The 18,040-nt window shown below is 35.6% G+C and overlaps 1 protein-coding gene across 1 annotated transcript; it reads right to left on the bottom strand.

The window, feature by feature from the left end:
- Nucleotides 1-5,339: 5,339 nt before the first annotated feature.
- Nucleotides 5,340-13,695, bottom strand: LOC103518942 (MOXD1 homolog 1-like; the record flags this gene model as incomplete). Its single annotated transcript, XM_008484024.1, has 4 exons — nucleotides 5,340-5,423; nucleotides 6,358-6,537; nucleotides 13,140-13,292; nucleotides 13,603-13,695. Coding segments are annotated over 4 exons (510 nt in total), but the record flags the coding sequence as incomplete, so codon positions are not given.
- Between the last annotated feature and the right edge of the window lie 4,345 nt (nucleotides 13,696-18,040).

Raw genomic sequence — 18,040 nt, 5'->3', positions numbered from 1 at the left:
TTTCCTCATCCTATTGAATGATGCTTATTTTGGGTATTCTTGTTCTTATAGCTAAACTTTTACAAAATCTCTAACCGTTTAGTCAGTATAGCTGAAAACGGTCAAAAACCGCCAAAAAGCGGTCAATATACCGCCAACCGCAGCACCTATCTCAATCAAACGTTTTGAGTTGCATCCTTGTCACATTTGTAAACTACATACCAAATTTCAAGTCTCTAGCTCTTACCGTTCTCGAGATATTTTGTTTACAGACAGACACACACACGGACCAATGGCTGAAACTTTGGATTTAGGCTCTAGAGACCTCAAAACGTGTTTTGGCACTAAAAACTGACCATCGAAATTTTGACCCGATTACATTACTTTCCTTCCTATAACTCGAAGCTACATAGCGTAGGTATATAGGAAGATATTTGTGTTTGAAAAATAAATATAGAAATTGAAAAGTTCCATTGAAGATGGGAAAATGTCAATATTCTCCACTTTGTAATACAATAGTTTTTCGTTTTTTCTTTGACAAAAGGAATAGGTATCTTTTCCATTAAGCTTATTTCAACTGGGACTTCCATTGTACCTGTTTACATACTTGGGTTACCTATTGGTTTAAACATACCGTCTCCCGTTTGACCTGGAAAACTTATTCGATTTCCTTTAACTGGGACTTCCATTGTACCTGTTTACATACTTGGGTTACCTATTGGTTTACGTAAACATACCGTCTCCCGTTTGACCTGGAAAAATTATTCGATTTCCTTCCCAATATAATGGCGACTGAACTAGTGAAGGACAAATAGGTACTCAAGTCTTAATTAGATGCCAGTAAAAGAAAGATAACAAACGGCGGTAGGTATCATGGAGCCAAGCATTCCAATTTAAATGTCATAAAAGTAAAACTAATGACGATGGAAAAACCAATTTTATTTCTTCAAGTGGATAAAAATGTGTCGCACTTCACGTCATTTCAGAGTGATAAAGTTTAGTTTTATTTTCATGCTAAGAACATCTTCATTAGAGGATGTACTTTTGTTTTTATCCAATTTAAATGTCATAAAAGTAAAACTAATGACGATGGAAAAACCAATTTTATTTCTTCAAGTGGATAAAAATGTGTCGCACTTCATGTCATTTCAGAGTGATAAAGTTTACTTTTATTTTCATGCTATGAACATCTTCATTAGAGGATGTACTTTTGTTTTTATTTTGCAGGTTTTATTTCTCATCATAAGCAGACGAGAGGATTGAAATTCATAATAACCACCTCACGTTGAAGACGGAGAGAACCTTTTGACATAAACCTCTATTGCGTATCTATCACTATGGACAGAATAGTAAACCTGAAGATCAGATTTCACCAGACGAGAGGATTGAAATTCATAATAACCACCTCACGTTGAAGACGGAGAGAACCTTTTGACATAAACCTCTATTGCGTATCTATCATTATGGATAGAATAGTAAACCTGAAGATCAGATTTCATAAACTCAAACACAGACAAGGTTCAGAGGAAAACGATATACGAAACAAAGAACACAGCAGAGAAATTGCGAAGAAGAAGAGAAGGAGGACGAAGAGGTGGTAGGAAATATATACTGTGGAGAAAGTAGGCGGGAAGAGAAACGGAGTGGAGAAAGAGAGGAGACAAGGACAGAAAGACTGGGAGAGGAGAGAAACCCCTTTTCTACTGAATGAGTAACTCTACTGTTTGCACTGAACTCATTGAGATCATAGACTCATTATTTGATTGCTTTAGGAAATCTAATGTTAGTGGAGATGCCAGTATCACGGTTAGTGGATGTGTCAGTATCACAAATGTTTACAGACAAAGGATTTCTGATCAAACCCACAATACTATAATAATGCTATTACGCCCGTAACCTGTAACCCAATGTTGCAATAAGGTTTGGAAATTTACTATTTATGTGGGTGGGTGGGTAGGTAGGTAGGGAGGGAGGTTTGTAGGTAGGCACTTAATGAGAATTTTATCTAGGCATAAGAGGAACTTTTCCACTTATTGTTTGTCCTCATAAAAATAGAGCAAATCATCAACCAATATAATACTGCATGAACAGTCACTTTCTGCGGCAATTTAGTAAAAAAAACTCTACTTAAAAGAAGTTAATAGAGGGCGTGTATTTACTTTGACGACAACTATTTGGTTAACTAACTTTTGCCACCAAGTAGTTATTACGTCTAACTGTTAACAGTTACTAACTGTTAACTGAGCAAGTTATTTGTTTTGTTTTTTTTTTTTTTTTCTGCTTCAAGGTTTTATACCTCTAGATTTTAAAAATGGGAGTTTTGAATATTGAGCTAGGAAATATATATTGTGGAGAAAGTAGGCGGGAAGAGAAACGGAGTGGAGAAAGAGAGGAGACAAGGACAGAAAGACTGGGAGAGGAGAGAAAGAGAGAACGAGGATTCAAGGAGGAAAAAGAAAAATAATATGTAGGAAAGATAGAAAAAGTAGGGACAGAAAAAGGAGAAAGAGATAAAGTCAAAGGATTCTTGGGAGAAAAAAGAGGAAAGAAATATGGAGTAAAAACAAGAGAAAAAGAAACAGATAGAAATAGAAAGATGAAAAAACTCGAAGTTTATGTTACCTACTTCCCGTCTTTCGCGTATGCAGTGAAAGTATTTTAATGGAGAATTTTCTAATTTTCGAAAACCCCTTCGATTCTAGCAGCATTCAAGGTTAAAGACCTTCTTTCAGATTTATTTCAATTTACCTATTTCTCTTTTACCTAACCTTTCTTTCTATGAATTACCTTTTTACTTTCCTTTTTTGGAATGTTGGACCTTTTCCATTCAAAGCCAGGATGGCTTTTCTATTAACAATAATATTACATTTGTACTACGTAGGTATATACCTACCTATACCTACCTCTATAATGAGATCAATCTAGGATTCAATAATTGAAATTGAGTGTAATTTTATTATTATACTCAATACCCAGTTCGATCCAGAATTGAAGCCAACCCTGTCTTCGTAAAACGCGTTCTTATTGACTGACTAGGTACCTAACATAGATTGTCTACAGAAAAGAGTAGTTCTTTTAATAACTCACTCACTCTTTAACCAGCTCTACAGGTAGGAACTATGTACTTGTAAATCGTCCTATAGTTCCTCTACCATTTGTTATGTGTGACGCTGACGTAGCTTCAATATTTTCCACAACTTCATTAAACTGTCATTTCCAAACGTTTTTTTCTCTTCTCATAGAGTCCCTATTTTTCTCTCGAGTTAGATATCTACTGCTTCATTAAACTGTCATTTCCAAACGTTTTTTTCTCTTCTCATAGAGTCCCTATTTTTCTCTCGAGTTAGATATCTACTGTACGACTTTCCTCATCCTATTGAATGATGCTTATTTTGGGTGTTCTTGTTCTTATAGTCAAACTTTTACAATATCTCTAACCGTTTAGTTGGTATAGCTGAAAACTGCCAAAAAACGGTCAGAAACCGCCAAAAAGCGGTCAAAATACCGCCAACCGCTGCACCTATCTCAACCAAACGTTTTGAGTTCATTGTTAAATTACACCGAAAACCGCCAAAAAGCGGTAAAATGCCGCCAAGCGTTGCATCGGTCTTAACCAAAAGTTTCGTGTCGCATTCTCACATTTGACATCTACATACCAAATTTCAAGTCTCTAGCTCTTACCGTTCTCGAGATATTTTGTTTACAGACAGACACACACATCACACACGGACCAATAATAGCTGAAACTTTGGATTTAGGCTCTAGGGACCTCAAACCGTGTTTTGGCACTAAAAACTGACCATCGAAATTTTGACACGATTACATTACTTTCCTTCCTATAGGATAAGGAACGTAATAAAAATAAAATAATAACAATAAAAAAGACAGGATTTCCTAAATGTCAAGAGGAAGACTTAGAGGTGAACCCTCGGCATTAAGACCTGAATTCCACGTTGAAAGCCTCACTTATATTGTACAATTTACATGTTTTTGTTATCTAACTATTGTAGATAACCTTTACATTAGATGGCATTTAAGACCTGAATTCCACGTTGAAAGCCTCACTTATATTGTACAATGTACATGTTTTTGTTATCTAACTATTGTAGATAACCTTTACACTAGATGGCAAATAATTTGGCATAAGATGCTACTTGCGAAAGACAATACTTAAGCCTCACTTATATTGTACAATGTACATGTTTTTGTTATCTAACTATTGTAGATAACCTTTACATTAGATGGCAAAAGCCTCACTTATATTGTACAATGTACATGTTTTTGTTATCTAACTATTGTAGATAACCTTTACATTAGATGGCAAATAATTTGGCATTAGATGCTACTTGCGAAAGATAATACAAGTGATTTCAAAAGCCCCAACACTCACTTCACCCCACACCACTACGTATTCTATTGTACGTATAATGTTTATAACCATAAGAAATAGATAAGATGCTACTTGCGAAAGACAATACAAGTGATTTCAAAAGCCCCAACACTCACTTCACCCCACACCACTACGTATTCTATTGTACTTATAATGTATAACCATAAGAAATAGTACTAGCACACTATAGGAGATACAGTACACATCATAGGTATTTCCTGTATACTCATATCAAGTACCATGATCAGTGACGAACAGACGTGGGGGGGAGGAGGTATCAATATTGTTACAATAGGGACACTTCGATTATCTCATAATTAAATCAGTGTTTCTTGTGACGATAAAGGTCCCATAATTAGATAAAGATTTTTATGTAGTAGTAATGAAACATCTGCTACGTTGGACTTTACGGGTCTGTGTCGTAGCATGCCCATCAGATTGGTGAATTTCTCACACCAAATGGCCGATAAGATTGTAATGAAAGCTAAGGTGCCTAATACTGTGACTTCCATACTTCATACTGGTTTTTGCAACAAGTTGTTAGTTATTATGTAGATATGGAACTAACTTAAAGGTAGGTTTCATTTTAAAGTTTTTGCTGTCTTTAACCATATCTGATTTGCTCACACCAATTTCGGGTTTTAAGTTCACACATTTCCTGAAAATCCTGGAAATTAAAAAACAGTCCCCAAATCCTTACATGACTTGAGTACTTGACATTACTTATATCGGTGTTATCTATAACTCCGCGTCTAATTAGGTACTTGATAGAGTCCAGTCTGGGTAATTATATCGCCTTACCCAGAACAATATGCTAAAGTAGGTAACTATTTAATTATTTTACTCATCAAGAGAGAAGAGGCTCTTTGAGGGATAATGCACGGATACAAACATATTTAACATGGAGTAGAAATTTGTATAGTTTATAGAGTCTATACTCTATCAATTCAAGACAGTGATTTAATAATACACGTCCATGCCATAGTAATGCTCCTCTGTCTTCATCCATAGGATCCTCGTCATACAAAGCCCACAGGAGACGTATCGTGTCATTCTGAAACAAAAGCAACAACCAAACAATGAGCAAAACATTCGAAGCCAACCTAGTTAGCTTGGTTGGTAGAGCGCCTGCCCTGTAAGCGCTAGGCCGCGGGTTCGATTCCTGCCCGGGGCGGATTTTATCCTGATGGGATAATGTTCGATCTCGGAACGGGTGGCTTTCTCGTATCCTGTCTTCCTTCTCTCTTCGATTTCGGGACGATAAGACCTTATCAGTTATATTTCCCTCTGTCAAACCTCTTCAAAAAAAAAGAAGAAGAAGAAGAAGAAGAAAAAACAATGAGCAAAACATTCGGAGAAACTAGGGCATTAAGTTGTTAACCTTTATCCTTTTGTAAAGATTTCATTACCCATTGAGTAATTTCCCTGTGATGGGCCTTAACTTTTTCGTTTTCCGACAGATGGAATCATTTTGAAAGTTTCCAATTCTACTGTTTGAATACTCTCTGATGAACTTTCCGCTCAAACTTTTAGCAACAATAAAACAATTCAAAAGCCAAGAGATAAAACGCTTAACAACATTTTATTCGCATGGGTGAAGTTAAAATGTAGACTGGAAGACGGCAATTGAGATTTTCGGCGCATCCACTAAGCTCCAATTATTTTGAATTGCAAACAGGTGGAGAATCTGAGTAAACAGTGCAGTGATACGTGAGCGCATAATGAGCTTGATTTTATGCACATGGAAAATGTGTCACATCCACTAAATTTTGAAGAGTTCAAGGGTATGTCAAAGTATAGTAACTAGTACTTTGATTTTTTAGGATGAATATAAATTCCCTCTATACTCTTTGGACACAGTTGTCTGAATTTTAACATTATCATTCCCTTTTTACTGTCCTTTTCCTTAAATACTCGTGTTACACTAAAATTTCATTGAAAAAGTTAACAAACCTATACCTATGTCTATGTATAACTCAAGTGCTTACATTTTCCTGTCGAATTTCCCAAGCTTTCATCGCATCGTCTTCAGGGGGAGGAAGTGGAGGTGTTATCAGATGAACGCTTTGAACACCTCTAGATGCACGTCCATGCCATAGTAATGCTCCTCTGTCTTCATCCATAGGATCCTCGTCATACAAAGCCCACAGGAGACGTATCGTGTCATTCTGAAACAAAAGCAACAACCAAACAATGAGCAAAACATTCGAAGCCAACCTAGTTAGATTGGTTGGTAGAGCGCCTGCCCTGTGAGCGCTAAGCCGCGGGTTCGATTCCCGCCTGGGGCGGATTTTATCCTGATGGGATAATGTTCGCTCTCGGAACGGCTGGCTTTCTCGTATCCTGTCTTCTTTCTCTCTTCGATTTAAATCTACCTACTGTTTCTCCCACCTGAAATGTCTTTTTTTTTTATTAAAAAATACCACTGTATTTGTAATTTCATTGTATGTATAATATTTAGGACAATTTCTCCTACCAACGTCAAAATATTATCAGTATTTCTTTATTATGTTCTTGGGTTGGTACTGTGTAGACAATGTAACCATTAGTAAAGAATAAAGGAACTCGGATAATTTTATTATCTTAGATAAGTTTTCTTTTACTTTCAAACCAAATATTTGGTTGGAGGTAATTTCTATGAGCAATTTTTCTGATTTAATTTTGTAGACTGTTCGAAGCATCCTTTCATATCAATTTTGAGTTTGGAAGGTCCATTTATAGGCCTTCAAATGTGAGATCACCTGAAATTTAATTATTTTGATTTATATTTGACAGTTCAAATTGAGTACCAGCTCTCACCTCTCCGACTATGATATGACTTGAACACCCTATTATATTCAATTAAAAACTTGGATTATGTTGGGTCTGGGGCACTACATACAAGTGTGTCCACAGGTGTGTACATCGGGTGTCTAGGACTACATTGACACTTTTCACATTGGGCCTCTGGCACTACAAACTCGAAGTACACGGGTGTGTACATTGGGCGTCAGGAGGATATAGGATGACCAGGTTTGGATAAGTCCTTCTATGGGGACAGACAGACAAACAGACGGACACACAGACAGACAACACCGAAGCGAATACAATAGTCCGTCCCTTATACCTTTTTTTATTACTATCGTAAGAATAAAGGAAGGACGGGCTAAAAATGCTCAAGTCAGCTTACGAAACATACGATTATTAAAACATTACTTAAACCTAATAATAGATGGAACAAGTAGTAGATAAATACCTAATCTCCATGTGCTGTAATATTTAACGTGTCTTCGTCTCCATAAATATCGCACATTTCACAAAGGATGCAAAAGCTTATACAAAGTAGAGCTGCATGTAAAACATAGGAGCGTGTGTGTAAGATTTTGATACAAGGATGTCTAGAGCAGAAAACAAACAAGTAAATTAAGCTGCACTACTAACAAAACAAAAGATTGCACCATGCTAAAGTGTTGTAGGTACTTATACCTATGTAACTAGTTATACCTATATCTATGTCTATGTATAACTCAAGTGCTTACATTTTCCTGTCGAATTTCCCAAGCTTTCATCGCATCGTCTTGAGGGGCAGGAAGTGGAGGTGTTATCAGATGAACGCTTTGAACACCTCTAGATCAACATACGATCATTACTTAAACCTAAATATGTAATAATAGATGGAACAAGTAGTAGATAAATACCTAATCTCCATGTGCTGTAATATTAACGTGTCTTCGTCTCCATAAATATCGCACATTTCACAAAGGATGCAAAAGCTTATACAACGTAGAACTGCATGTAAAACATAGGAGCGTGTGTGTAAGATTTTGATACAAGGATGTCTAGAGCAGAAAACAAACAAGTAAATTAAGCTGCACTACTAACAAAACAAAAGATTGCACCATGCTAAAATGTTGTAGGTACTTATACCTATGTAACTAAATAGTTATACCTATACCTATGTCTATGTATAACTCAAGTGCTTACATTTTCCTGTCGAATTTCCCAAGCTTTCATCGCATCGTCTTGAGGGGCAGGAAGTGGAGGTGTTATCAGATGAACGCTTTGAACACCTCTAGATCCACGTCCATGCCATAGTAATGCTCCTCTGTCTGGGTGTTCTTGTTCTTATAGCCAAACTTTTACAATATCTCTAACCGTTTAGTCGGTATAGCTGAAAACTGCCAAAAAACGGTCAGAAACCGCCAAACAGCGGTCAAAATACCGCCAACCGCAGCACCTGTTATGTAGATATGGAACTAACTTAAAGGTAGGTTTCATTTTAAAGTTTTTGCTGTCTTTAACCATATCTGATTTGCTCACACCAATTTCGGGTTTTAAGTTCACACATTTCCTGAAAATCCTGGAAATTAAAAAACAGTCCCCAAATCCTTACATGACTTGAGTACTTGACATTACTTATATCGGTGTTATCTATAACTCCGCGTCTAATTAGGTACTACAGTCCCCAAATCCTTACATGACTTGAGTACTTGACATTACTTATATCGGTGTTATCTATAACTCCGCGTCTAATTAGGTACTTGATGATAGAGTCCAGTCTGGGTAATTATATCGCCTTACCCAGAACAATATGCTAAAGTAGGTAACTATTTAATTATTTTACTCATCAAGAGAGAAGAGGCTCTTTGAGGGATAATGCACGGATACAAACATATTTAACATGGAGTAGAAAATTGTATAGTTTATACGTTTATAGAGTCTATACTCTATCAATTCAAGACAGTGATTTAATAATAATAGTTTGTCAAAACACTCAAGATTTTCCTATACATTTACTCATCAAGAGAGAAGAGGCTCTTTGAGGGATAATGCACGGATACAAACATATTTAACATGGAGTAGAAATTTGTATAGTTTATAGAGTCTATACTCTATCAATTCAAGACAGTGATTTAATAATAATAATTTGTCAAAACACTCAAGATTTTCCAATACATATAAAATATGTACTCAGAGATAAGTATTTTTGAATTTTCCTTTTCTATGTTACATAAAAAACAGGGTTATTGGTTATAATCCAGGAATTTTCCATTGTTGATCAGCAAATATTTCACTTTACTAGGTTTCCTACTTCTTCTGTTTTTTATCTCCGCAGGTAGGCAGGTACCCATAGGTATACATTCCCCCCCCCCTTCCTCTTCTCCTCCTACACCATCAAAACCAAACAACACAAATCCTATATTGACAAACGAAATTGTCTCCAAAAAGTTCGAAACCAAAATCTTCAAACTCAATTCTTGCCTTGTAAATCATAAACTTTACTGCTGATGCGAGATCGAAGTTTTGACACATCCACCAATTCTTCTTCTTCTTTTGGAAGTCACAAGTTGGAACGCTTACTTCAGATTGCCTTCTTATCAAACTCTTCAGTTTCCGATCGACATCTTTTTTTTTTTTTTTTTTTTTGCAAAAATAATTAATCAATGAAGACATACCAACGACTAAAATTTTCTCCTGTAGGAATTACCAACTTTTGTGTCAATGGTAATGAGTTCTTCCCTTCAAGAGATTAACAAAAGACTTGAACTTGAAGGCCATTTTCTTTCTCAGATTTTACTGTTTAATAGTTTAATACTTTATTACTTATGTATATTTTTAGGAAATCAATCGTGCAGAAGCATTAGTGGATGTGACAAAACTCCCATTTGGACTTTCAAGTTCATTTCGTGAAGTCAACGAGAAAAAATTCTTGCAAACATTAAAAAATCATTGAAAATAATGGAATGCCATAAAAAGACTCTTTGCTCTGAAGAAGAGACAAATTGAGTAACTTTTTTTTTTTTTTTTTTTTTTTGCAAAAATAATTAATCAATGAAGACATACCAACGACTAAAATTTTCTCCTGTAGGAATTACCAACTTCCTGTCAATGGTAATGATTTCTTCCCTTCAAGAGATTAACAAAAGGCTTGAACTTGAAGGCCATTTCCTTTCTCAGATTTTACTGTTTAATATAATAGTTTAATACTTTATTACTTATGTATATTTTTAGGAAATCAATCGTGCAGAAGCATTAGTGGATGTGACAAAACTCCCATTTGGACTTTCAAGTTCATTTCGTGAAGTCAACGGGATTAAAAAATCATTGAAAATAATGGAATGCCATAAAAAGACTCTTTGCTCTGAAGAAGAGACAAATTGAGTAGGCAAACATTAAAAAATCATTGAAAATAATGGAATGCCATAAAAAGACTCTTTGCTCTGAAGAAGAGACAAATTGAATCATTTTGAAAGTTTCCAATTCTACTGTTTGAATACTCTCTGATGAACTTTCCGCTCAAACTTTTAGCAACAATAAAACAATTCAAAGCCAAGAGATAAAACGCTTAACAATATTTTATTCGCATGGGTGAAGTTAAAATGTACTGAGTAACTTTTTTTTTTATCAATGCCATCCAAATTTTCATCATCGTACACAAAAAATAAAGGACAACTTTTTCATTAAATTTGTAAAGTTTGTTGTTGATTTAATTGAAAGTGAAAAACTTCAAGTTCTCCTCCTCCAAAAATAAAAATCTACCTACTGTTTCTCCCACCTGAAATGCCTTTTTTTATTACAAAATACCACTGTATTTGTAATTTCATTGTATAAAATTTAGGACCATTTCTCCTACCAACGTCAAAATATTATCAGTATTTCTTTATCATATTCTTGGGTTGGTACTGTGTAGACAATGTAACAATTAGTAAAGAATAAAAATAAAGGAACTCATATAATTCTATTATCTTAGATAAGTTTTCTTTTACTTTCAAACCAAATATTTGGTTGGGGGTAATTTCTATGAGCAATTTTTTTGATTTAATTGTGTAGACTGTTCGCAGCATCCTTTCATATCAATTTTTGAGTTTGGAAGGTCCATTTATAGGCCTTCAAATGCGAGATCACCTGAAATTTAATTATTTTGATTTATATTTTGACAGTTCAAATTGAGTACCAGCTCTCACCTCTCCGACTATGATATGACTTCAACACCCTAGGTATTATATTCAGCAGTTTTGCTGATGTAACTTCTGGACCCTGGGGGATTGAAAACGTCAACCTTTTTGTATTATTTTGACGAAGGGGTTTTTATATCCATTGTTATTAAAACGAATAGTTCGAGAAACCCTAGGTTTGTCAACGAACTTTCTCTTGCTGATATTTTCAGCTGTAGTCTTGTATTCATATTTTTTACAGTGTAGCACTGTTTGTAAAGAAGAAATCAAGTCCTTTTTAGCTTAAATTTATTTCTTCTTCACATACAATATTAGGTACTTGTTTGAAAACCATAACAGTGGAAAGGTTGTCAGTATTCGTTAACACCTGACAAAAGCTTTGCCATAAAAACACAACAGAATTCGTCACAAAACATTAAGCAACAGTTTCCACAGAATACTGAAACCATTATCCATTACAAAACTGCCATTAGAAAAAAAGGGACTAAAGAAAGAGAAAGGAGGGATAATTTCAAACGTACTTATAGGAGAAAGCCAGCCGTTCCGAGAACGAACATTATCAGTTTAGGATAAAATCCGCCCCGGGCGGAAATCGAACCCGCGGCCTAACTAAAGCTAGCTTTGTTAATCTTTAAAAAAATCTAAAGAATTCTTTTCTGGGCTTGAAGAGCCCTTTCCCCTCGTATGGTTACTCCCACAAATAAATCAAAATGAAAATTGAACTTTGAAAGGATTTCTTTTTCTTTGCCGCCATGTCCCTCTGGTGGGATCACAGAAACATGTTTGGGTCTCTCCATTGGGGAGTAGAACATCCATTATCCAGACACTTCTGTTTGACTTGTAGAACGAGACACTTTTTTCGTAGAAATAAGTAAAAAGGAAAAGGGCATGGATTCGTTTATTTTCAACTTACCATAGACCTATATGGTCTCTCATTGGACCCAAGTCCTACTCAAACCCAAAGGAACATTTTTCAGTGGTTGAAAAATGTACGGTTTCGGTTCTTATTGCTATTAGGGACATTTAAATTCGAAGGTATTAATATTCATACGAATATTGTGCTTTGAACGTCGATTTTCTCTGGGAAATTTCATATTAATCTCCTATTATTAATTTGAAAATTTCTCCATTTTATTGTGGAATTCTTAAGCACTTGTAGTGAGCAGACAATTCAACCTGAATGTTTTGAAAGTTCGATGTCATCACACTTCATCAGTGGTGTAACAACAAATGAGGGATAGGGGATAGGGGCAGAGAGACTGAGTAGGAGAGTGAGAGGTTGAGAATTTTTCAGTAGTGGAATATAGGGGACAGAAAAACTGAGCAAAAGAGATCGAGAGTCCGAGTCAAATTTTTAGTAGCAGAGTATAAGCTCTGTACAAATTCAAATCTTGGAAGTCTCCACTGAACTCTACTCTAGTAACGTTTGTTTTAATACAAAAAGTAAAGAACAAATCAGTGTTTCGTGTCATTACAAGTTCGGAGCTCCCCCGTTAAATACACCACTGTGTCAAGAGGATGTTAAAAGCGTTTGAATGGTCAAGTGGTGTGCTATACTCTGTTTAATTATTGCATTAAATAGAACATTATGTCCAGGAAATTGTCTCACCCTGGGCGATATTACATAACAAGGGTTAGGTAATTGCTCAAAAGGGAGGGAGACCTTGGGAGAGAAAATTCAATTTGTTTTATCCTAAACTGATAATGTTCGTTCTCGGAACGGCTGGCTTTCTCCTATCCTGTCTTCCTTCTCCCTTCGATTTCGGGACGATAAAACCTTAGCAGTTACAAATAATAATAATAATAAAAAAATAATAACAAAGACTTCGACTTACCGTGAGGACTAGATCATCTTGAGAATCACAAGTGTCCCAGGCTCTGCTGAATCGTATCACGGTGTGCGTATCGTTCTGGTAGCCAGTCAGCAGCTCGTAGTTCTGCTGCTGATCCTTCATTGGTGCAGCATGACCTCCACCACCATGACAATCCTGTGGAGAAATTAGAAAATAAAGTAAAATAAATTAGGAAATGAAGTTACAGAAATTAGAAACTGAAGTGAAAGAAATTAGAACATGATGTAAAAGAAATTAGAAAATAAAGTAAAGGAATTAGAAACTGAAGTAGATAAAGCAATTAGAAAATGAAGTACCTTAAAATAAATTAGAAAATTAAGTAAAAGAAATTAGAAAATGAAGTAAATAAAGAAATTAGAAAATTAAGTAAAGAAATTAGAAAATGAAGTATGTAAAAGAAATTAGAAAATGAAGTAAAGAAATTAGAAATTAAGTATCGTATCACGGTGTGCGTATCGTTCTGGTAGCCAGTCAGCAGCTCGTAGTTCTGCTGCTGATCCTTCATTGGTGCAGCATGACCTCCGCCACCATGACAATCCTGTGGAGAAATTAGAAAATAAAGTAAAATAAATTAGGAAATGAAGTTAAAGAAATTAGAAACTGAAGTGAAAGAAATTAGAACATGATGTAAAAGAAATTAGAAAATGAAGTAAAGGAATTAGAAACTGAAGTAGATAAAGCAATTAGAAAATGAAGTACCTTAAAATAAATTAGAAAATTAAGTAAAAGAAATTAGAAAATGAAGTAAATAAAGAAATTAGAAAATGAAGTAAAGAAATTAGAAAATGAAGTAAAGAAATTAGAAAATGAAGTATGTAAAAGAAATTAGAAAATGGTAAATGGATGAGAGGAATTAGAAAATAGAGAGTGGGAGAGGCGGGAGAGAGAATCTTATCCGGGAAAGAAACATCCTAACATGTCTTCTGAAGGTTCTGGGTTCTGAAGATGCTGTGAAATTAATAGATTCTAAAGAATAATATTTCCTTCCAGTGTATAGTTTTAGTGCTCTAACAATTCTTATTGTCAACCTATTGTATTATACCCTCTGTTTCCTCTGGAGAACCAAACGGTTATTATTTTTCACATCCTTTTCTCTATCTAAATCCTGATCTGTAGACCATCTGATTGTTTCTTATTTTGGATAGATTCTTTATAAGGAGTTGACTTATCATGGAAGACCAAAGTAGCTCATACTGCTGGGTTCAGACAGAGAAATTATTGAAATTGCCAGTTAGAAACAATAAAGCCAGAACAAGATCAATAAAAGATAACTAACTGAAGCTTTTGAATAGGCCTTTATTGACTGCGAGAGTTGACTTATCATGGAAGACCAAAGTAGCTCATACTGCTGGGTTCAGACAGAGAAATTATTGAAATTGCCAGTTAGAAACAATAAACCCAGAACAAGATCAATAAAAGATAACTAACTGAAGCTTTTGAATAGGCCTTTATTGACTGCGGGAGTAAAGGGACTTTTCAGTCTCATTTCTGCAGTAAAAACAGTTTATATTCAATTCTATTAAGATCAAAGTTGCTACAGATATCTACAGGTATTCGGTCAAATGCGTCGGACTATCCTGGGGGGATATACTGTTATACGTTGCACTAAGCCAAAAACGTTGAAAGCATTAAAAATAATCTCAGGTTCAACGTGGAATCCTGTGAGTTCACAAGGCATTCACCTGTTTCTGTGAACTTCACTCCGAGTGACTTCCGTTGATTTGATATTCGTCTTTAATTCTTCATGTTGTATCGGGAATTCTTCATCATTTCCAACGAGTATCAAGTTCCTGAGAATCCACTTGTAACAACTTCCACAACACAATGAAACATCATCCGTTTGTTTTCATTAACGCCTGTGAGTTCCATTCACCTGTTTCTGTGAACTTCACTCCGAGTGACTTCCGTTGATTTGATATTCGTCTTTAATTCTTCATGTTGTATGGGGAATTCTTCATTTCCAACGAGTATCAAGTTCCTGAGAATCCACTTGTAACAACTTCCACAACACAATGAAACATCATCCGTTTGTTTTCATTAAGGTAGACGTCTTGGCTTTGTGTTTCGCTGATTGAGAGGTGAGTTTGTTGAGAACCAGATGGTTGCAATTATTAATTCTTCTTCTTTTTCTTCGCCTTTTCCCATGTTTAGACGGGGTCGGCGTTTTTCGTCAGCCCTCAATCAGCTCTAGGGTGATCGCTTTTGGACTGTCATTTGGTTTTGGCTACAAAATTTTACGAGTGGATGCCCTTTGCACTCAACCTTTGCTAATTCTTTAGCAAGGGGAATTACAGTTCAGTCTATCCCTGGATGGCAATGATGGAATTTTCATTTTTCACACAAATTCGTTTTTGATTGAATGCGACGAACAAACTAAGCTTATGGCTGTGGAAGTTGGTTTGAACTACTTTAAGTTTTTCTTCTCCTTTTTTGCCGATAAAAGGTAGGTGTGACGGGGGAAAAACGGATGCTGTCTGTTCCATTCTTGAGGATGTGATGTTTGATTGATGCAATCGAAGTGTTTACGGCTGCATGCTAACACTTGTGGTGAAGTTCAGGATTTCGAATTTGCTATTTCAATAGTACTGAATTCTAAGTACCTACACTCTTTGCTTTACTATAATAGAAAGAAAAGTAATGTACTTTAAAAGAGATTTGATAGAGGGAACTGTAACTGCTAAGGTCTTATCGTAGCAAAATCGAAGAGAGAAGGAAGACAGGCTTATTTGAGTGTTCTTTTACCCTAACTTTTACAATATCTCTAACCGTTTTGTCGCTATAGCTGAAAACCGCCAAAAGTACGATGATCCCAATCAAGCAGTGACAGGTAATTCAGCATAACACACCGAACAGACAATAAACACCTTCATATCAAATAAAACTAAAAGACCAAGTCCTTATACAAGAGGGTTCAGCAATTCCCTCAACAAACTAGGAATCTAGGTATTATTGAAATATTTTAATATTTAATTAATTTATCCTGAGAAATAATTGAAGAAAGACATGAATTGCTTTAATTTTTTTTTTCTAAAATATACTTTCAGTAAGAACTTTTCTCGGAGACGAAATTAAATTTGGATGATAAAGGAGATAATTTTAGAATAGGAACAATGTCTTGTAAGCTGCTATCTCGAAAGTTTATGGTCGGCAGGGAAATTTATTACAATTCTGGGAGACAGCAATGAAAACATAATAATATGTATTATTACTGTTAGGTAAATAATTGATTTCCACCCTAGGGCTTGAACATTCTAACACGATCGGCATAGAAAGCGCGCTTTTCAAGAAGCTAATAAAAGGAGATAATTTTAGAATAGGAACAATGTCTTGTAAGCTGCTATCTCGAAAGTTTATGGTCGGCAGGGAAATTTATTACAATTCTGTGGGAGACAGCAATGAAAAAAAAGTAAAATATGTATTATTACTGTTAGGTAAATAATTGATTTCCTTCCTAGGGCTTGAGCATTCTAACACGATCGGCATAGAAAGCGTGCTTTTCAAGAAGCTAATGGTGCGAACTAAGAGTATGATTTGTGTTAGTGGATGTGCCTCAACTCCCTTTTCACTGTCGCCCAAACATTATAGGCAATTCGGCGGTAGGTAAACTAAGAGTATGATTCGTGTTAGTGGATGTGCCTCAACTCCCTTTTCACTGTCGCCCAAACATTATAGGCAATTCGGCGGTAGGTATGTACTATGTCCGAATAAAATTTGAATCTCGGAGCGCCAGACAATGTCTGCAAGGTTCAAGATGATACATGAGGACACATCGGGACGTCCTTCACACCCAATAAACCGGTTTCGAAGTTGTGAATCATTGGTGAACATTTCCCTCTCTCCCCCCTCCTGTGGTTATCTGATTCAATTCATTAAGTGATCCATTTAAATCTCAGACGATCCGAAATGCCATTATATTGTTTATTCTTTTAATTGGAAACCGGTTTGTTGGTCTTGATTCACTGGGATTTTCTTCGTCTTCGGTGCAGAGTGATCCATTTAAATCTCAGACGATCCGAAATGCCATTATATTGTTTATTCTTTTAATTGGAAACCGGTTTGTTGGTCTTGATTCATGGAGATTTTCTTCGTCTTCGGTGCAATCTGGCACCAAACTGAGTTCGAGGCGCACCAAGGCGAAATACCTAATGTGGGATTGATTTTAGCCCTTAGTTCATCTGGATTCTGACTCATAAAGATCGACTAATCTTGTAAGTAAGTAAAGATTAGGTATGTAACTACATATTTACATACATGGTTTTATACCTTTGCTCTAGTTTTGCCCTGCTGAAATATTATGGACGGTGAATTTTTAGTGAAGGATAAAATACCAGACAGTTTTCTATGTATATCTGTGAACTTCACTCCGAGTGACTTCCGTTGATTTGATATTCGTCTTTAATTCTTCATGTTGTATCGGGAATTCTTCATCATTTCCACCGAGTATCAAGTTCCTGAGAATCCACTTGTAACAACTTCCACAACACAATGAAACTTCATCCGTTTGTTTTCATTAACGCAAGGTAGACAGACGTCTTGGCTTTGTGTTTCGCTGATTGAGAGGTGAGTTTATTGAGAACCAGATGGTTGCAATTATTTAATTTTCTTTTTCTTCGCCTTTTCCCATGTGCGACTCTGTCTGGACAAACCTTTACATTCCATAATAATTTCTTATACATCTTTCAAATAGGTATTTAAAATTTGTAGTAGGTACATATTTATGTATATTAAGGTATATAATTTCGTTTTGTTCCTTTTCTGAACAAAAACCTCTGGTACCTAATCTTTTATCGCCCATCGGACCAAAGAGGGAGAACCACATAATGCGACCATAATGTTAATAATGTTTTCAGCTTTATTACCAGGTATTTAATGTTTTAATCTAA

The sequence above is a fragment of the Diaphorina citri genome, unplaced genomic scaffold (assembly GCF_000475195.1).
Source record: "Diaphorina citri unplaced genomic scaffold, Diaci psyllid genome assembly version 1.1 scaffold2447, whole genome shotgun sequence".
NCBI lineage: Eukaryota > Metazoa > Arthropoda > Insecta > Hemiptera > Psyllidae > Diaphorina > Diaphorina citri.
The sequence above is the reverse complement of the archived record's forward strand: the minus strand, read 5'-3'. Positions and strand labels throughout refer to the sequence as shown.